At 42.1% G+C, this 20,872-nt stretch overlaps 2 protein-coding genes across 7 annotated transcripts; both read left to right on the top strand.

Moving 5' to 3' along the window:
* The first annotated feature begins 2,118 nt into the window (after positions 1–2,118).
* Positions 2,119–5,398, top strand: phospho1 (phosphoethanolamine/phosphocholine phosphatase 1). Of its 6 annotated transcripts, none has more exons than XM_039826217.1 (4): positions 2,119–2,535; positions 3,044–3,128; positions 3,385–3,467; positions 3,744–5,398. In XM_039826217.1, exon 4 carries the CDS (start codon positions 3,782–3,784, stop codon positions 4,547–4,549), a length of 768 nt encoding a protein of 255 aa, XP_039682151.1. In that variant the 5' UTR covers positions 2,119–2,535; positions 3,044–3,128; positions 3,385–3,467; positions 3,744–3,781; the 3' UTR covers positions 4,550–5,398. The 6 variants fall into 6 exon arrangements, with proteins under 6 accessions (XP_039682151.1, XP_039682149.1, XP_039682147.1 ...); XM_039826215.1 differs by having other exon boundaries at positions 2,119–2,527; XM_039826213.1 differs by lacking the exon at positions 3,385–3,467 and having other exon boundaries at positions 3,561–5,398.
* Positions 5,399–6,719: 1,321 nt separating this feature from the next.
* On the top strand, positions 6,720–20,517 carry eftud2 (elongation factor Tu GTP binding domain containing 2). Its single transcript, XM_039825666.1, has 28 exons — positions 6,720–6,870; positions 7,582–7,697; positions 7,801–7,963; positions 8,130–8,208; positions 8,948–9,023; positions 9,231–9,296; positions 9,395–9,430; positions 9,632–9,722; positions 9,815–9,897; positions 10,017–10,183; positions 10,307–10,431; positions 10,544–10,607; positions 10,706–10,796; positions 10,928–11,063; positions 11,809–11,936; positions 12,295–12,488; positions 12,581–12,692; positions 12,783–12,923; positions 14,501–14,602; positions 14,700–14,782; positions 15,088–15,174; positions 16,030–16,156; positions 16,836–16,923; positions 17,128–17,246; positions 17,532–17,626; positions 17,732–17,885; positions 19,813–19,920; positions 20,003–20,517. Exons 2-28 carry the CDS (start codon positions 7,593–7,595, stop codon positions 20,096–20,098), a joined length of 2,916 nt encoding a protein of 971 aa, XP_039681600.1. The 5' UTR covers positions 6,720–6,870; positions 7,582–7,592; the 3' UTR covers positions 20,099–20,517.
* Positions 20,518–20,872: the final 355 nt, after the last annotated feature.

Consider the following 20,872-nt stretch of genomic DNA (forward strand, 5'->3'; position numbering starts at 1 on the left):
CTATATCATCCATCAGATGAGCAGTTGCATTTAGAGAAAGTGTCTTTTATACAAATTGAACATCAGATTGAAAACAGGATTGTGCGAAGAATGTCCTTCCCTGGATATCCTTTGTTCCAACTTTAGCTTTATTCATCCATTAACAGAGTGCACCTCCTCTAAGGGCACATTAAGACCTTTACTTCTGCTAAAATGACTCCTAAAATGCAGTGTTCCCTCCACCACCATATGTGGTTTTAAGTGGCGCACCAATGAGTCACATAATCCCATAAGATACTGAGCGGGCCGATGGGTAGAGAAAAGCGTAAGTGACTCAGTGATGGTGAGTGGGTGGTCAGGTACCGAGGCTCACTTCACAAGCAGAGGAGATAATAACACACCGTCTGTACATCTCCATTCCCATTTGGGTTTGAAAATAGTCAGCCACCCCAGCTGTTAGTCATTATGCCTTGTGGTGTTGGGGAGGGAGGAGGCTGCGTCTGTCAGCCGGCAGATAAAGAGAGGAGGGCTTCACGCAGTGTTTTTTTTTTTTTTCAGGCGTGAATTCGCTGCTCTGAAAGTCGCTGCGCGCTTCATTAATCGCTGCGTATTTGCGAGGATTTATCTACAAACCCTTGCTGCGATGCTACTGTTTCTCTGTAGTTAATAAATGGAGACACCACATTGTTCCAAATTTAAAATGAAGTATTACTTTTGAAATGCTTGATTCATTTGATTCCAATCGATCTCTTAGATGTGATACCGCTCTATTCTCATTTCCTGCGTCTCCCTCAAAATAGGAAACGGTCAGAGGTCAAGTACAGTTCAGAGCAGAATCTGTTTTTCCAGCGTGCTTACTGTCACACTGACCCAAATCCTGATCATCCTGTTGAAGGGTGGGGGGGTGGGGGGGGAGAGTCTTTAGCAGGAAATCTTTTGCATTAGGCCAACTGAACAATAGAGACTATTCAAACCTTTCCCAGTAACTGCCTAAAAGTTCACTACCATGCACCTTGGGGGCTTAGTGACGGAGGGCAAAGAATTACAGGTTCAAAGGGCTTGAAACAGGTTTAATACCCTGCGTCGTCGCCGATGCTACGCACCTCTGACCCAGTCAAGGAAAGGGTTAACCGAAACATACTTTTGGCCAGTCGGTATTTCTGCCAGACTCCCGCCTTTTGGCTGAGTCTCTATCTAATCTGTCAGAGGGAGAGCAGGAGTGCTGTTGTGAAGATTAACGCTGGTAGTCCCCAGAGAAGAAGTTGGTAATTTCATGGCGCAGATTAGGACCCAAATTGAAATGTAAGCAACTAAAATTGATGAATGTTAATTCAACAACAACAACAATTCAACAAGAGTTATCTCGAGACACTTTACAGATAGAGTAGGTCTAGACCACACTCTATAATTTACAAAGACCCAACAATTCCAGTAATTCCCACAAGCATTTACCGGCAATTTCCACTGGATGCGGAACGTCTTAGGAACGTCTCCGCAACATCGACGGAGTCATTAGGTTTCCATTAAAGTCAGTGTGTGTATTTCCACAGACTGCGGAACGTCTGCGTCCCGACTCCGTCCCAGTTCCGTCAGTCCGCAGCCCTCCGGAGCAGATACGCAGAGCTTCTATTTTTGACGGATGACGGAGAGCTCCGCAGCAATTCAGCACACGGCAGATAGTGCGGGACAGGAAGTCGAGCACAGAAACAAAATAAATATCCAGTTAATTTTCAAAATAAAGTACACCGTGCTCACGGCGGATCATATTTCCCTGCACTACACCTTGAAAACACAGCTCAGAGTCGTTTCCCCTCTACTCCTCTGGATGGAAACTAACTGTTGGTTTTGTGGTTCTATTCTACGTGAATTCGCAAGAACTTGTGGGTCCTCGTGACTACAGCTGTCAGTCATGGCCGCAGCCGTTGCGCAACAAATCCGGACCTGGTGGGTATTGACGGACAGCGGAGCACGCAGCAGACACGCAGCGGAGCCGGTCCCAAGCCGTTACGCATGCTGTGGAAATGAGGAGTCAGTGTGACAGTGGCAAGGAAAAACTCCCTTTTAGGCAGAAACCTTGAGTGGTGAGTAAAACGTCCTTTTTAGGGAGAAACCTCGGACAGACCCACATTTGCGTGTCGCATTCTCATTAGGGGCTGAGCCCCCCTAAAGGTCTGATCCTAGGATCACCCCTGCTCCACTGGAAAGTGAATGCCTTGAGACACAGATCATTATTGCAGAAGGGAGGCGGGAACAAGCTGACCCGTTCACTTGGCTAACATATGCAGGAAACAGAATATTTACATTCTGTCCTTGTTTTATTTTTTTCTGCCTTCCTTTCCTCCCACAGCTCTCCCTCTCCTCTTCAAGGTGTCGTGCACGCGCTCAGTAGGCTGCTATTAAATGGGCGGACTGTAGGCGCGGTCACGTCCACAGCGGCTCCGGTGGTGACTGTCACATAAAAGCGGGCGTCCCACCGGCCGGCCTGCGGACTCCGACTCTGCGAGACCGGATCGGACCTGACCGACACCGGGGATCTGAACCACCGCTCGTAAGACAGTAATGTATTTTTTTATTTTTTATTTTTTTATTTTGCAAGAATAGGCTAATAGAAGAGTTCAAGTTTGATGCGCTGCGTGCCGGGCTCTGTGCTTATGATGAAGTATGATGGTTATGATGAAGTAGGTTAGTTCAGCATTCGGCATGTAAGGTTGGCAGGCTGACAGGTTAATTTCCAAACAGACTTACCTGTGTTGGACATATATATGGATTGTGCTGTACCCTAAAAGTAAAGTAGCCTAGCCTATTCCTTGATTGTTGTAAAGGGGACTTTAAATGTATTCGACAGCCAATAGACTTCAAAGATTCATTTTAGTTAGCATTTGTAGACATATTATTCTTTTTCTGTAGGCTATTTGATATCATTATGTGACTAAGTAGACTGATCTCCTTTTCTACATAGGCTACTCTTGTAGGATACATGGAGTGAATATAAGGGACCACCATGTAATGCTGCCACGCACCGTTAAGTTCAGCGTTTAGCCTATTGTGTTTTTCCTCAATACAGACAAAACCAGTCGCAATAGCTTGAAGGCGACTTGCAGGAATCAATACGAGATCAGCTGACATCCGCTGTTGACATCACCTCAAAGGTAGGCTATATATACCTTTTTGTATTATATGCTGGCAGACACGTATGCACACTGTAGACGTGGGAACATCTTGCTTGTTCGTGTAATGTTCAGTTAGTACATTTGCTTGCTTTCTTGCAGGGTCTGCATGTAGACTAGTTAAGCTATTTCATAGATCAGAATATAATCATATTCCCCTCCTAATTTTTTACTTCTGCTACAGCAGGATGATCCCCAACCCCCCTCTTACTTTAGAAAGTCTTTTACATTTTTTCAGAGACCAATGAGCTGGTGGATGCTGCCTCTTCTGGTTTGAAAGCATTGCTGGCTGTCTGCTTTGCTCACTTCACTCACACAAAGGTCATTCCTTTTTTTAATGTTATATTTCATTGATATTTTTTTTTTTTTTATCTCCACCCCAATCCCCATTCTTCGCCTATTCATGCATTGAAGTTTCCCAGACAGCCATCCTCGGTAGCCTCCACCTTACTGTGGCCTGCCTTGGCGTGGGATGCTGGAGAGTGGGAGAGCAGGAGGGGAGATTTGATGCCAACAGTAAAAGAGGTGTGGCATAGCTATAGTCAATCATGGGGGATTCAATATTCAACTGCTGTTATGTCCCACCCCATCCCCCAGGCGAGGGGGAACTCTCCGGGTCCAGACGCTCGGAGATCATGGCCTCCAATTCAGTGAACATCTCCTCCGACAAGCGCTTCCTCATCTTCTTTGACTTCGATGAGACCATCGTGGATGAAACCAGCGACGACCTAGTGGTGCAGGCCGCCCCTGGTCAGCACCTCCCGGGCTGGCTGAAGGACACCTACCAACCCGGCCGCTACAACGAGTACATGCAGCGCGTGCTGACCTACCTGGCGGAGCAGGGCGTCACAGAGAGCGACATGCGCAGCATCATGGAGAAGATCCCGGCCACCCCCGGCATGATCACCCTCTTCCAGTTCCTCCGCACCCGGCCCCCGCAGGACTTTGAAGTGGTGCTGTTGTCCGACGCCAACACCTTCTTCATCGAGTCCTGGCTCCGGCGTGCCGGTGCCCGCCCACTCTTCCACCGGATCTTCAGCAACCCGGCCACCTTCAACAAGGATGGCCGGCTGGTGATGCGGCCCTTTCACTCCCACGACTGCGCGCGCTGCCCCAGCAACATGTGCAAGCAGGTGGTCGTCAGGGACTATGTGGCCCGAAGGACGCAGGAGCGGGGCCGTCCGTACCAGAGGGTCTTCTACGTTGGGGACGGAGCCAACGACTTCTGCCCAGCGCTCTCCCTCGGGCCCCGGGACGTGGCTTTCCCGCGGCGGGATTTCCCCATGCACCGGCTGATCACGGAGACCCATGAAGCCATGCCCGGGGAGTTCAAGGCTGTCACGGTGCCGTGGGTTAGCGCGGAGGAAGTGGTGCAGAGGCTGAGGAAGCTGGTGGCAGAGTAGAGGGGTGCACACAGAGACAGAAAGGGAAGAAAGGAGATTACTAGGCTAAGGGGCCAATTGACACTTTTAGTCATATTCTCAGGTCAAATAGTTGCAGAAAACTAATGTTCCAGGCAATAAAATCACTTGTACTGTCAGTAAAAATAAAGTGTGTCTAGCCTGCACGTGCCTCAGTCTAGCCTCTCTCGTTTTGTTCTAAAGGTCACTCAGAACAGAGGCCCAGTTTCTCATCAGCAGGTTAATGATTATGGAGCCCTGCCATTGTCACCCAAAGAGAGGAAAGCAATGACAATGCTTTATTAGGCATATAGGCTATATAAAAACATTTAGAAGTAAGAGTATGATTTTGTCTGTATTTGCATAATAAATACCCTAAATTCAATGGGACATGGTGCATTTAAGTGTTGGGTCATTGTGCTTTTAAGTGTTGGGAATGGTGCTTTTAAGTGTTAAACTGGGTCAATAGAGAAACCTCAGTAGCAATACTATTTAAAATGGTATGGATGTTAACCAAGTGATGGGTTGCTCTTTAATAACAAGTGTATTTTCTTATCTGCACTTTTTTAAAATATGAATTGTGAAATAAGTCTCAATACAGGAATCAGAGTAGCCTACACTGCCATCTGATGGGCATTTCAACAGATCTACAAGATGAACAAACTATTTTTTGTATCAATATACTTCTCAGAGAATACCCTATGTCTAATTTAGGATTTTATGACAATGCTCTATATATGGTTGTTTGTTTGTTATTTTAACTTGTTTATCAGTCTGTTGTGTCTTTATTGTGTAGGCCAGGCCTACTGAAAGAAATATTAACACCAGCAGGAATAAAGCCATCAACTGAAACCCTGTTTGTGTCTGAATTTATCATTAAACCTCATCAACATGGAATAATTCATACATCCCCCTGTTACATGCTACATGTAGCCTATCTGAAGGCCACATTCTATATTTGAACATCAGTACTTATTTTCAACATCGTGCTTCACTTCTCTGAAATGTTAGGCAAAGATAGTCCTTTGCATTCAAATCATGCATACCACATCAACAGCAGTTTAACAGGTTTAAATAAAAGTCCCATGAAAGTGACAATAAACAAACTTGAATAAAAAACCTTAAGGGGGCTAATTTAGTCACATGTTCCCCCAAATAGGCTAGAGATTCTATTATTTTTGTATTTAACATTGATAGAAATTGGTACGTTTCTAAAATACTCTTAATACTTATTTAAAAAGTATAGGATCTATTTTAATATTGAAATCGTTATTTTTCATAAATTAATTTAAATATTACAAAGTTGTTCTGGAATATTACTGTATAGGGCTCATTCAATTATAGTTATAAATTAGACTTAGACTTAGACTTCTCTTTATTGATCCTTTTGGGATGACTCCAGCAAGGAAATTAGATTTCCAGCAGCAGATTTCAGCAGCTTACAAAACACTTGTATAGAAAAAAAGAGGTATAAATGAATACCTACAGTATAGAAAAAACAGTATAAGAATAACAATAACAAACTTTTAGCTAGGAAGTAGCCTAAACAAAAAGTAAATAAACAGTAAAAAACAATAAACTACAGATAAATAAAGATAAATATATAGGACTGTGTATGGCATTGTGTTATTATAAAGTGAATACATGACATTTAGCATAAATTAGCAGTTAAGAGCAGTTAGAGTGCCCATTATTCATCCATTATACAAGTCTATACAGGCCTAATCAGAGTAGACACTCAATATCTCTCTCTCTCACACACACACACACACACACACACACACACACACACACACACACACACACACACACACACACACACACACACACACACACACACACACACAATTATTTTCAGGTAAATTTATTTCATGACCAACTGTCATGAGTAAATGTTCACTGTCCTCCAGTGGTCACAGTGCGTAACTACAGCCCCGTCTATTTAAAAAGTTGATTGTCAAAGCGCTCGCCCGAAAATGCCTTAACGTCTGGCCGAGTCGATGCATTTATTTCATGCCTTGTATTAGCGCGGTGTCAAGATTTTATTTTGGCACACGGCTATATGCCAAATGTACAGTGAATTGCAGGGAGACGACAAACTCTTCTTAACCTTTCGGTGAGCACGTACAAAATCCACCGAAGGGGGTGATAGTGAGTACAACGATGAACGCTCACCGACCTCATTCAATAGAAGAAGAGAGACGGAAGTAATATCTCATACGCATGGCGCTATTTGGGAAATTATTCATCTTCTGAATACATATACCCAACTTGTATCTCGTTTGATAATATTCTTTTCCTGACTGCATTATAACAGAATACAGGTAAGTTGTTTTTGCAGCATGCGAGTTATTGTTTAGTGCTGTGAGATAACGTTAGCTAAACAACGTAACTGAAACGTCGCCTCCAAGTCATTCATTTCTTTACTGTTAGCTGGCTAGGATGCTAGTTTTTGGCTCGCTAATAACATTGCCAACACCAGAAAAAAGGCAGTTTATCGAAAACTTCTGCCTGGAGCTAAATTTTTGTCTGAGTTTTTGCTGACAGAAAGCATCTGTAAGCTTGATGAATATATAGATTTTTGGTGATGCATAAATGCTAACTTTGTATGCAAAGTTAGCTTTGACTTTACTGGTAATTTAGCTAAGGTACTAGCTATTAAGTAAGCTAGCTAGTTAGCTAGTGTTAGTTGTCACCGGCTTTTTGGAAATATAAGCAAAGCCTAATTCACATTGCAAGGCAAATTGACATTATAAAGGAGACGTGAAAATGACTATATTAACGTTACTGGTGTACATGACACTCACACAGCAACACTTAACGTTACACATAACTACTTAAAACTAATAACATGTTAAAACAATTCTAGTTGTATCCTGTTGTATACTTTCTTCACATTAGGTAAAGATGGTATGTCTATGTAATCCCCATTTATGTTTCAGCTAAAATGTTGTAGCATTGTCTTTTTGCATTGGATCTCGTTCATGTATTGGCAAAAAGCACTAATATTTATTAACGCATGACCCCTTTGTCAGTTCTCTACAAGATGGAGGCTGATCTGTATGACGAGTTTGGAAACTACATCGGTCCAGAGCTGGACTCTGACGACGATGAAGATGATCTGGATGCAGGGGACAGAGATGTTGACGAGGTACGCTTCAAAATCAGTGTTAACAGTTATGACTAGGTAGTACTTTAGTTTGTTTATACAATATGTGCTCACATGTCGTGTTAATAACGCTCTCCTTGTGCAGGGTGACGAAGATGATGATGATGAGCCTGCTGATGCTGATGAGGATGTCCCGGGTATGGAGGTGGTCCTGCATGAGGACAAGAAGTACTATCCTACAGCAGAGGAGGTTTATGGGCCCGAAGTGGAAACTATTGTCCAAGAGGAAGACACACAACCTCTCACAGGTTAGACCCAAAGAACACTGTATTTGCAGATTTACAATTAAGTGCATAGTATTTGCTTACTTAATCCACATACTTTCACGTATTTATAATGGTATGTGATGGATGCTAATAATTCATATGCTGTTAAGATAAACACACAAACGCTAGTGTTTTCTCTCCACTCCAGAGCCTATCATCAAGCCTGTGAAGAACAAGCAGTTCACCCTGATGGAGCAGGAGTTACCTGCCACTGTTTATGATATGGAGTAAGTCGTCTTCATGATTATACACAGGATGTCCTGTTTTTCTTTGCCTGAAAAGTGTCGCGATAAGTATGCAATATTTTGTTTATATTGTGGAGCGGAGCGCTGCGTCCCGCCCGTTGGCTGTGTGGCTTAGTTGTGTTTGATTTGGAGCCCGCTTGAAACGCTATAATAATCATGTTTCATTGGCCAGTTACCGTGCCACTTGCACATGTTAGTGCACGTCAGCGCACGGGTCCTATATGTGACAAACCCTATGGAGCGTACCACGTGTGTGCATATTTCAACAGAGTGACAGTGTAAGTGAAGAAATAGATAGAGACAACTAAATGGAACAAATCAGAAAAGCAAAAGAAAAGTTGTGTCCTGTTCTCTTTATTTATATATTTTATACTGTAAAACATGTCCTGTTCTGTAGACATGGTCCTTATTTATTTATTTATTTATTTATTCATGTTGTACCAGTCCAATATGACAGTCAGTTGAAATAAACCTTGTGTTTTAATGAATCTATTTTGATGCGTTTTCCCATAACTTTTGTAATTTCCCATATGTTTAAAAAAATATCGAAATTAATATCTATATCGCAATATTCATAATTGATATCGCAATATCACATTTTGTCAATATCGCGCAACCCTACTGTAGATGCAAATGTTCATCCAGATCCTAACTGGTGCAACAGCACTCTTCTCGATCTTTCATTTACAAATGTTTGCTGTTCCCTCCTCTCTCTTGGCAGATTCCTTGCAGATCTAATGGACGGTCCTGAGCTAATCCGTAACATCACCCTGTGTGGTCACCTTCACCACGGCAAGGTTAGAGTCTGCCTTACGGCTGCTTCTGGCTTTTTCATTTAGCTGTGTGTGTTTCTACTAAGGGCTCTTCTGTGGCATTTTGCCAGAGAGGACATGTGTTCCTTAGAGTAAAAAAAATGTGTTTTGGAGCATATGCCAATGATGTGGCTGCACTTTAGACTCATCTGTGACTCATGGGGAGCTAATGAATTTGTTTTTTCTGTTCAGACCTGTTTTGTGGACTGCCTTATTGAACAGACGCACCCAGAAATCAGGAAGAGAGACGATGTGGATGTGAGTGTCGACTGTAATAATAAACACATCTTTGCAGTTTATTACATTTAAATGATGTATATGACAGCAGAAACTAACATGACTTTGGACTTTTTCAGCTCCGTTACACAGATATCCTCTTTACAGAACAGGAGGTGAGTTGTTTGTTTGAACTGTAATAGTAATTGTAAACATTGTAATATGATCGACAAAAGAATTTAGTACTTAGTCTTCTAAAGCAGCAACATTGCAGGACCTTGTTGCCAGAAATTATGATTTTAAGAAAATAAGCTTTAACAATGGACTTATGGTACCCTTCCTGCAAAGGTGATTTCTATCTTGTTCTTTTTCCAAAGAGAGGAGTTGGTATCAAGAGCACCCCTGTCACAATGGTCCTACCAGACTCCAGGGGCAAATCCTACCTTTTCAACATCATGGATACACCAGGTATTGTGTGCGGCTGGATGCTTTGTTTCCTGTAAGTATGTTTTGGTGTATCATAGCAGAAAGTTATGTAAAACCTTGTGTCTCCCTCGAAGGCCATGTAAACTTCTCCGACGAGGTCACGTCTAGCATCCGGATCTCAGACGGTGTCGTCCTCTTCATAGACGCAGCAGAAGGAGTGAGTCACTTATTTTTCCTTTTTTTGATCTTCTCCCAATCCTGCACTCGCTCTGCACATTTGTCATGTTATTCAACCTTCTACGTAACTTACACTTTTTTTTTTTTATCTCTGCCCAGGTGATGCTGAACACCGAGCGCCTGATCAAACATGCAGTTCAGGAGCGTATGGCCATCACCATCTGCATCAACAAGGTGGACCGGCTCATTGTGGAGCTCAAATTGCCTCCCACAGATGCTTATTATAAACTTCGTCACATTGTGGATGAGGTCAATGGTTTGCTTAGGTAATACTTGAAACCCTTAATGTCTGCAGAGCATATACTGTATGGCTTTATGTGATGTAGTGCTACATATTGGTGGGGAAAAAAAGTGACATTTCATGGTTGGTCATTTATCTTCCTTCTCAGCACATACTCAACAGACGAGAACTTGGTGGTGTCTCCTCTCCTTGGAAATGTGTGCTTCGCCAGCTCTCAGTACAGTATCTGTTTCACTCTGGGGTCCTTTGCAAAGATCTACTCAGACACTCATGGTATGACTCTTCAGCACATGCTCTCATAAACTGGAACTGGCACATCCTTTTCTCATCTCATGCCTAATGAAGTTAGGAAGATATTACCTACCTCCTCTCTTTGTGTTTGCAGGTGACATCAACTATAATGAGTTTGCCCAGAGGCTTTGGGGAGACATTTATTTCAACCCCAAAACGTGAGTAACTAATTTTGGATTTAAACTGAATGATAAGCCATCCTCCTCTTTTAATAACCCCTTCATGGTATCGGTCATTTTTCTTTTCTTCTGTTCAGTCGCAAGTTCACAAAGAAAGCTCCCAGCAGTAACTCTCAGCGCAGCTTTGTGGAATTTGTCCTGGAGCCCCTCTACAAGATCCTCTCACAGGTTGGACACGTCGAACATACATTTGTGTAACAATGCAATGCGGCTAGCTCAATACTTTCACGCCCCATCGGGCTCTGGCTGAGTTGCAGACCTCAGTGTGTAATCCTCACCCAAATCCTCTTTGTGTCTAGGTGGTTGGGGATTGTGACACATCTCTCCCCAGAGTTCTGGATGAGTTGGGGATCCACCTGACTAAAGAGGAACTGAAGCTGAACATCAGACCCTTACTGAGGCTGGTCTGTAACCGCTTCTTTGGAGAGTTCACTGGTATGTTTATTTATTTTTTAGCATTTTATTATTGTATATGGACAACTGTATGAATAAAGTAATAACGATACTGCAGAGGCACTATCTATCTTGCTGCTTTACTTAATGTATCTGCTCATAATTGTATTTTGTTTTATCTGAAGATAAATGGTCATGCTTTGGTATACAGTACAGGCCAAAAGTTTGGACACACCTTCTCATTCAATGTGTTTCTTTATTTTCATGACTATTTACATTGTAGATTCTCACTGAAGGCATCAAAACTATGAATGAACACATATGGAATTATGTGCTTAACAAAAAAAGTGTGAAATAACTGAAAACATGTCTTATATTTTTGATTTCTCAAAGTAGCCACCCTTTGCTTTTTTTGATAACTCTGCAAAGCCTTGGTGTTCTCTCAATGAGCTTCATGAGGTAGTCACCTGAAATGGTTTTACCTTCACAGGTGTGCTTTGTCAGGGTTAATTAGTGGAATTTTTTCCCTTATTAATAAAAAAGCAAAGGGTGGCTACTTTGAAGAATCTAAAATATAAGACATGTTTTCAGTTATTTCACACTTTTTTGTTATGTATATAATTCCATATGTGTTCATTCATAGTTTTGATGCCTTCAGTGAGAATCTACAATGTAAATAGTCATGAAAATAAAAAGGAAACGCATTGAATGAGAAGGTGTGTCCAAACTTTTGGCCTGTACTGTACATGTTAAATCAAAAAGTCAAGCATACATTTCTTCCCTACAGGCTTTGTGGACATGTGTGTACACCACATCCCCTCACCACAGGAGGGTGCTCGGAACAAGATAGAGCACACATACACTGGCGGTATGGACTCAGACCTCGGGGAGGCCATGGCAGAGTGCGACCCTGATGTGAGTATAATGGAAGCAGAACAGAAGTCTCCTGTTTATTGGCTGATGAGAAGCAGATATGCCAGTTAACTGTGAATAGCTGCAATCTGTTTCTAGTCGTAGCCAGTGGTGTAATTCCAGCTGCTCTTACAGATTAAGCCAACAGGCCGTTTTAATTGGCTTGAAATGAACAAGCTGTTAAATAAGCCAATTTAGGACAATGCTGGACATTGATTACCGTTTTCCAAGTTCCATTAAAAGTCTTACTGCCTTTTGCCTAAGCCCTCTTATATTTCTTTAGGAACAAATGTTCCAGTGGTAAAACTTTCCTTTCTTTCTTATCCCTTTTTCCTGCTCACCACATGCCTCTCGCCCTCAGGGTCCTTTGATGTGCCACACCACTAAGATGTACAGCACAGAGGATGGGGTTCAGTTCCATGCCTTTGGCAGGGTGCTGAGTGGGACCATTCAGGCAGGTCAGCCTGTCAAGGTTTTAGGAGAGAACTACACCCTTGAAGACGAGGAGGACTCCCAGGTCTGCACTTTGGGCCGTCTCTGGATTTCAGTTGCCAGGTACGCTGCAGGGGTTCGGCTTCCTAAGTTTAAAGAGTCAGAAATCAATGATTGTTTGTATTAAATCTTAACTGTGCCATCCACCTTTTTAGATACCAAATTGAAGTGAACCGAGTGCCAGCAGGCAACTGGGTTCTCATCGAAGGTTGTGACCAGCCAATCGTCAAGACTGCCACAATCACAGAGCCCAGAGGGAATGAAGAGGTGAGACTTAAGAGAGAAACACCACTGAGATCTTTAAAAAAAATACCTTATGAGAATGGCATGGTTGACATTTTTTACTTTCTGTGACAGGCTCAGATTTTCAGGCCACTGAAGTTCAACATAGCATCGGTTATAAAGATTGCAGTGGAGCCTGTCAACCCATCAGAGCTACCGAAAATGTTGGACGGACTAAGGAAGGTCAACAAAAGCTATCCGTCTCTCACCACAAAGGTAAGTCGCCATACAAGCTAGGGATGGGCATGATTACTTGACGATCGATAATTGATTATTAAGAATTTCGTCGATCACGTTAATTTATCAATTTAAACTAATGCTGGTTTCGTTGCGTAGTGTGAGTCTTGAAGCATTTAAATGAATTTCACATTGTGGCAGCAATTAAAAATGTTACCACCTGGGGGCAATATTTGACTCCATACTCAGTTACCTGGCTGAGACTTTCCGTTGACTTCATTGATCAATGAAGAGGACACGGCGAAGTGTGGCGTGGGACCATTTTGATTGGAAAAAAGAACTACTTGTTTCACTGCAAACACCGTATAAATACAACACGGCCACGACTCAAACGATGTAGCCTACCACTAAACAAAGTATATCCGACCCTGGTTAATGTCGGTGGCGGCCGCGGTGCATCCTGCTCTCAGTCTCAACCTAGCATAACCTCGACGTTGGCACGGAGGAGCTGCGATGCACAACGAGCAGAGAAAATTACCCAAGGGACCTGCAAGTTCATTGAGATGGATATTGGAACCATATCACATTTCGTCACGACGTACCATCACCAGACTGGTAGAAACTCACCACGAAGAACGGAATAAGGTTCCCCGGGCTGGCCAAGTTAGCGCGGAGGTACCTGTGCATCCTGGCAACGTGGCTGTTTTGGGCGGCTGGACTGATGGTCACAATGTAGCGGTCGCGTCTCACCCCAGATCATGTCAACATGCTTATCTTTCTCAACAAAAATCAGTAGACTGGTGCAGAAGTTGTATCTGAGTTAGACTACTGGTTATTTTTTATTAGGCTTTGTCCGTGCCTTGGATAGTTTTGAGTTACATTTTGACAAAACCTGTCAGATCTAAGTATTATTATGTTTTTGGTTAAGTTATTATTTAACATAATTCTTTTTATTTATTATTTTGGAACAAACGAGGGTCTCTGTTTAAGAACGGTGGCTCGCAGATGCAGGTTCTGCTGCTTCGCGCATATATCTATAATCTATATCTATAACCTCCAGTTAAACTGCCACAAGTTGTTCTTCTTGTAATTAAGATCTCATCGAGGAAAAACACGCTGTATTTTTGTATTTTCATTGCATTTTTAATTTATAAAAAGTTAAATAAATAATGAATTTTAATATAAAAATATTAATGATTAATCGATAGTCGATCGTTAATTCTCCCAATGATCGACGAAGAAAATTTAATCGAATGCCCATCCCTAATACAAGCACAGAAGTGGGTCCAGTAGTGCATTGTAGCGAGATTATAAAAGGTATTAGGCTTGTAATACTTGTCAATTGACACATGCATTAACACAACCTAAATAAATAATGAATAAATAAAACAAAGTAAGCAAGGAATACATGAGATTACACTTTCAATTTAGTTGACACAGCTAGCCATCGTATCGCCTCCTAAAATGGTTTTCTGAAGAACAAAATACAAATATGGACCCCAAAGGAAGGACAGATGTGAAAAGTATAAACTGTGAGCTCAACAATAGTTATGTAGCTATTCAATTGCTTAAATTCAAATTTACTATACTAAGACGTGTGTGTCTTTGTCTTTCAGGTGGAGGAGTCTGGAGAGCATGTTATCTTAGGGACAGGAGAGCTCTACCTGGACTGTGTCATGCACGACCTGCGCAAGATGTACTCTGAGATCGACATTAAAGTAATTGTTCTCACTGCTTACAAAAAACTTGACACAGTACTGCACAGGAGTGGGGCCTTTGGATTCTTTGTGTAATTATTCTCATCTTTGTCCACAGGTTGCTGACCCTGTTGTGACTTTCTGTGAAACGGTTGTGGAAACATCATCACTCAAGTGCTTCGCTGAAACGCCTAACAAAAAGTGCGTATCAAACTTAATAATTTTAGATTCTTTTATTCACACATACAATGACATGACTGCAACTACAAGAAAGCTTAGTTTGCTATATTATTAATATACCTCAAAACTCATATCTCTGTAATGTATTTTTTGAAGTTTCTGATTTCCTGCATGAACTGTTATGAAGACTCTTGGATGTTGTATTTCTTGTTGGGGAGTTTGATTTGTGTAGTGTTTAAGTCACTGTCAGAGTTAGCCCTTCCCTTTGGCCGAGTGTCTACCCAACCCAGTGTGAGTGATTGACAGCCGTGTGATGTGATTGACAGGAATAAGATCACCATGATTGCTGAGCCCTTGGAGAAGGGGCTGGCTGAGGACATAGAGAATGAAGTGGTGCAGATCACATGGAACAGGTAAGATGTAGAAGATGTCACCATCACATTCACACATATTAGGTAATCTCTTAATTAATTAAAATTATATAATGTGCCTGTCATGTTAGACGTATCTGTAGATTTTCCCCATTTCAGTCTGATATGGCAGTAGCCTTATTAATTTCTCCATATATCCAAGCCATTCTGACCGATCATTCGTTTTCATTATTCCCTCGGTTAGCAGGGATAAAGTAGCCGGCATGTAAAAATAATGATTGATTCTTTAATTAAATGCTGTTATTGAACAAGGTAGAGCGATATAGAAATGCCCAGAGCTGAAATAGTCATTTAAAAAGAGCAGTTATTGGATTTCATTTTTGAAAGTTTTGAAAAATGTCAGAACTGCAGAACGTGACAGTCATTTTCGGAAAGTGGATTTCTGCTTCACCATGTCAGATTGAAAGGTGCCTTAGAAACTCTGTGTGTGTAAGAAAGGCAAAAAATAAGAACAATGTTCATTACAGATATATATCTTTGAATATCTATTTGAAAATTGTGAAATAGATTATTAGAATGTTGAAGCAAGGTAAAGGACAGCCTGTACATTGTGACAAGTGTTTGCTCATTAAAATCGTGTGCGTGTGTGTGTCGAGAGTGGCTTCCTGTCAGTCCTCGGGCGCATCTGTTAGGCCATCTGGACCTAGCGGTGCCAGTGTGGAGTAGCAATGCCAAAGAAGTGACATACTTTACACACCATCAAACTGAACCTTCGCTCTACTCCTCCTCTTCCATTAACCCCTCTGCCCCCCCGATCAACCAATCTCCTTAATGTTCCCGCTGACACAATGTGCAGACCTCCTTTCAACCAGTGGCTGTTCTGTTTCCTCATGGCAGGAAGAAGCTGGGAGAGTTTTTCCAGACAAAGTACGACTGGGATCTGCTGGCTGCCAGGTCCATCTGGGCCTTTGGACCAGACACCACGGGACCAAACATCCTTGTAGACGACACACTGCCCTCCGAGGTATACGATACACATTAACTGCTGTATAGTGCTTGCTCCAACTGTTTAGAGCCACATAGACCTGTGACTAGCAGGTCTATGTGGCTCATTTTTGAAACGTTATTACAAAATTACCTGTTTTAGACCAACAGTTCAAACCCCACCCACCCACATATTCAATTTACAATAGAAGAAGCACCAAATCCTAACACATGAGAAGCTGCTATCCAGCAAATGTTTGGCAGTTTTGATTAATAAATACCTTAAACGAGTAATTGAAATTGTTGCTGATAATTTTGCGTCGTTTGACTAATCGGTTGAGTTATTTCTAATCTAGAGCCACACACTTCGTTGATCTATATCACAGATGACTGTAATTATATTATTTCTAATTGATATTAAATTAACACCAGATTAGGCCATTGTTTTGCGCTGTCAAACCATGTGCACATACAACATTGGAGTTTGAAATGCCAAAAAAAGAGAAAAACATCCATTCATAAGTGATGAGTCAGTACTTTTAAAGCATGGGGTTAAAATAACTGCATGTATTTACGATTTATTATTTACACTATAAATATATTAACATCCGTTAACTGGGATAAAGATTACATAAGGCTACTGAAGTCTCAGGTTTTGCTTTATAGAGAATAACTGTGTTTGTACCTAACTCTTGTTGTGATATGTCCCCCCACCGTAGGTGGACAAGGCGCTGCTCGGCTCAGTCAAAGACAGCATAGTTCAGGGCTTCCAGTGGGGCACCAGGGAGGGGCCACTGTGTGATGAGCGTAAGTTCTCTCCGCTTTCTCTTTCAACCCTGAAACACGTTGTCTTTAGGAGTAAACCTTTGTTCTCTGTACTGCCATTGGTGCTGGAATTTCCTCTTCACCAGAATGTCTAGCATTGTGAGCATCATGCATTGTGCAAAGGGCAAATGTATTTTTCCTCATCCGTGTTATGTTACAATAACTCGGTCTTTCTGCTGCCCTCAGCCATCAGGAATGTCAAGTTTAAGATCCTTGACGCAGTCATTGCTCAGGAGCCTCTGCACAGAGGAGGGGGCCAGGTCATCCCTACAGCTAGGAGAGTGGTGTACTCGGCTTTCCTCATGGTGAGATCATCCCTCCCTAAGCCTATTCTTCCCCTCGCCTGCCATTTACTCCTCCAGACTTCATTTTCATCTTCACTTTCTTTAATGTTCCATTACAGTGATTAAGGTTTGGATTTTGCTGACGTGCGTTCTTTTTAATTGTAGTGCAAAAACATTCCTCTTTCACAATTTTGGCTCTTTCCCTGCTCTTATCATAAATCCATAGGTCAGCTGTACATGTGCTGGCCATACAGTTTCTCCGGGCTTTTGTCCTTCCTCTAATGCATGGTCTCCCTTGTGTCGCAGGCCACTCCAAGGTTGATGGAGCCTTATTACTTTGTGGAGGTTCAGGCTCCAGCTGATTGTGTATCTGCCGTCTACACAGTGCTGGCTCGTAGAAGGTTGGTATACTCTACTTCTCTTAAAATCTCGTGTCAACCCAGGCAGAAATGTCATGCATTGACAATATCTCCTGATATTGAAACACATTTATCTTTGTCATCTAGGGGTCATGTCACCCAGGATGCACCTATTCCAGGGTCTCCTCTCTACACCATTAAGGCTTTCATTCCGGCTATCGACTCCTTTGGCTTTGAGACAGATCTTCGCACTCATACACAGGGACAGGCCTTTGCTCTGTCTGTGTTCCACCACTGGCAGGTAAACATATTTGCCAAAAATTAGATTGTCAGGGCACCTACAGGTAAAATACGTTGCATCACTGCCCCACGCCTGCATCATTTCTATGGAGAACAGTGTAACAGGATTTTTTTCTTCTAATGCCTAAACAAATGGCTGAATCGTTCATTTATGAATAGCATTGTCAACATTACACATTTTTTAGATTTAAAACTCTTCCATTCAGATGACAAATCTGATTTTTGAATTTGGTATCCTGCTGTCACACAAACTTGCATGCACAAACACAGTCACATATTTACTTGCTTACTTTACATAGACCAACTCTCTCATACACAAACCTGTGGCTGCTTGTGCAGCAGAGTGACCAACCTTGTGCCCATGTCTGCCACTCTGGCTAAATTGTCTTTGATGTGGAGTGTTGAGTCATTAAGTTATAAGTATAATGTAGCTGTCTCTGCCTGCCATGTCTGACAAGTGTTCGTGTCTGCACTCTGGAGAGCTGTGTCAGGGGAAAATGAACTCCATTTACGGAGGATTAATACTTTACAACAAAATCATTCGTCTGGAAGAAGAAAAAGGTTTTCCTCTGTGCAAATATGTAATGTTTTATCCCCTTGAGGTGAAATTCAAGTGTTAGACAAGAGACTGGAGATGAATTATTTATTTGCACGCTTGTCCCAACACTGGGGAAAGGATGTATTACAGATCCTTTGGGCACATCAAGTATAAATGCAAATGTTGTTGACATTTCTTGACTATGCAGAATCACAGATTGCTCAAGCATGTATTACCACACGTTTTACAGTAATGTTGGTAGGGCTGAGCAGTATATTGAAATGTATGATTAATTGTCTGTATTGTAGTTGCATCATGGGATTTTTAGTACAAATCATAACACACAATTTGTTTAGTAAACTATATATATGAAGCAAAGCACTGAATAGTAAGTAAAGCAGTTACAAAATCAGATTTCCCCCCAGGATTATTCCTGAAATGTTTTGTTAAAGTCAGCTGGAATAGCCCGTTCTGTTTTGACTTCCTGTCATCGTGCGGTCCAGCGTGATGATTTATTTCCATAACACCTAGTCCTCAGTTAGTCCTAAACAGAAAATACCTTTTCACCCCACAAGACACCCCTGGGGTCCAATACCGATCGCCTCTCGAAATTACTTTCTAAAGGGCAGCTGCAGAGTTTGTTCGTTATACAGTCAACACTCTGAATCTTCTCCTCTGCTCTGGGCCTCAACAGACATTATTCCTGTTGGTACATATTAAATAAACTGCCTCAGAAAATAAGGAAAACATGGGAGTCCCTGAACTGTGTTGTTTGCTCATTGAACTCAAGAGGTGTGTGCCTCCCTCATTAGTTTGATTATGTACTGCGAGTATTGGCATGCAAGAAGCTCAGTGTTGAGTTACTGTTGTTTGCAGCTCTTATCCATATGTTGATTGGGCTTCAGCCACTCCGTTGAAGATTTTTTCCTTTTTCCTTCCGCTTAAGCTTTCCCCGAGGCTGGGAACGTCTTATTTAATCCAATCCACCCGATGTTTTCCAGAGGACATACTATCAGCTCCTTTTTAGATAATGGTTTTAGTGAATCATTTTTAAAGCCTGTGAACTCTTCTTCTAACTCAACTTGCTAACACTGCATTGATGCAGCGTTGGCCACAAACTGAAGGAGTGACAGCACTTGCACATTGCTTTTCCATCACGTTGATGGACGCGCTCCTGACTCAGTAACAATGGGACGGACTTGCAACTGAATCAGATATTTAGTGAAAGGTCGGAGCCACTATAGCAGTGTCCAGTCAGTTTGTTAAAGCTCAAAATGTGCTGTGTGTTTCATGTTGTCGGACTGTTTCTCAGGTTGGGCTTGGCTGGATTTCCTCTGTTGGCCGTTTGCTTCTTCTCTCTGGGTTAACTAGATATCATATTTCCTTTCAGATCGTCCCTGGTGACCCTTTAGACAAGAGTATTGTGATCAGGCCTCTGGAGCCTCAGCCTGCCCCCCACCTGGCCAGAGAGTTCATGATCAAGACCCGAAGGCGCAAGGTGGGCCTTTTGTCTATCTGTTCATCACTTCACAGTTGTTGAAGTTCTTTTCCTGCATGACTGATTGTTTGTTGTTCTGCAGGGTCTGAGCGAGGATGTGAGCATCAGCAAGTTCTTCGACGATCCTATGTTGTTGGAGCTGGCCAAACAGGACGTGGTGCTTAACTACCCCCTGTGAGACTGCAACACCCAAACCTCTAGTGAATCAACAGCAAATCCTACTTTGTTTATAGGTATTTGGGCAATAATGAACTACAGTTACCAAATCCATAAAAGGTTTTCCTAGTTTCAGATTATTATTCTTGATCTCCAAAGACCATTTTATATTAGCTTTTCTCCCATTTCCTACTGTCCCCCAACCAACAGTTTAAAAAGATCTGTAACAAAAGTAGGTCACCTGGATCAGTCCTTGGATTGATGGAAACCAGGAAAATCCACGGCTCTTGCTGTCACAGGAGAGTTGTTGCTCTCCTGTTTTGGAAAGCAGCTGTCAAAACATTGCAGAAGTTTGTCTCGTTTTTGTTGTATTTTTATTTTTAAAATGTACAAATTGTTTTTGTAGAAGAAGATGACGTGGAAGCCTTTTTAAAAAAAAAAGAAAAAAAAAGAAATAGGATATAGAAAATAGGATGTCATTGATCTGGCGTATGTCTGAATAAAAGAAGTCAAAGAAAGACGTTTCCGTGTTCTGTACTTTAAGACCATGCGAGAAACAACATCCTCACAATGATGCTATCTCTAGGGCTGGTGTAGTTGAGATATAGGAGGAGTTGGGAAGCTTTAGTGTAGTGAGAATAGTGCTAAGTTGGAGCTTTGCTGATGGTTTGAGTGATTGGCGTGTCTGTTTGAGACGCTGTGTGGGCGGTGACTGATGGACAGGCTGTTGGAAATAGGCGGAGAGCAAACAAAGGTTAGCCGAATAAAAGAATAAGGGAATGATGCAGCACGTCAC

This window comes from Perca fluviatilis, chromosome 15, assembly GCF_010015445.1.
Source record: "Perca fluviatilis chromosome 15, GENO_Pfluv_1.0, whole genome shotgun sequence".
Lineage (NCBI taxonomy): Eukaryota > Metazoa > Chordata > Actinopteri > Perciformes > Percidae > Perca > Perca fluviatilis.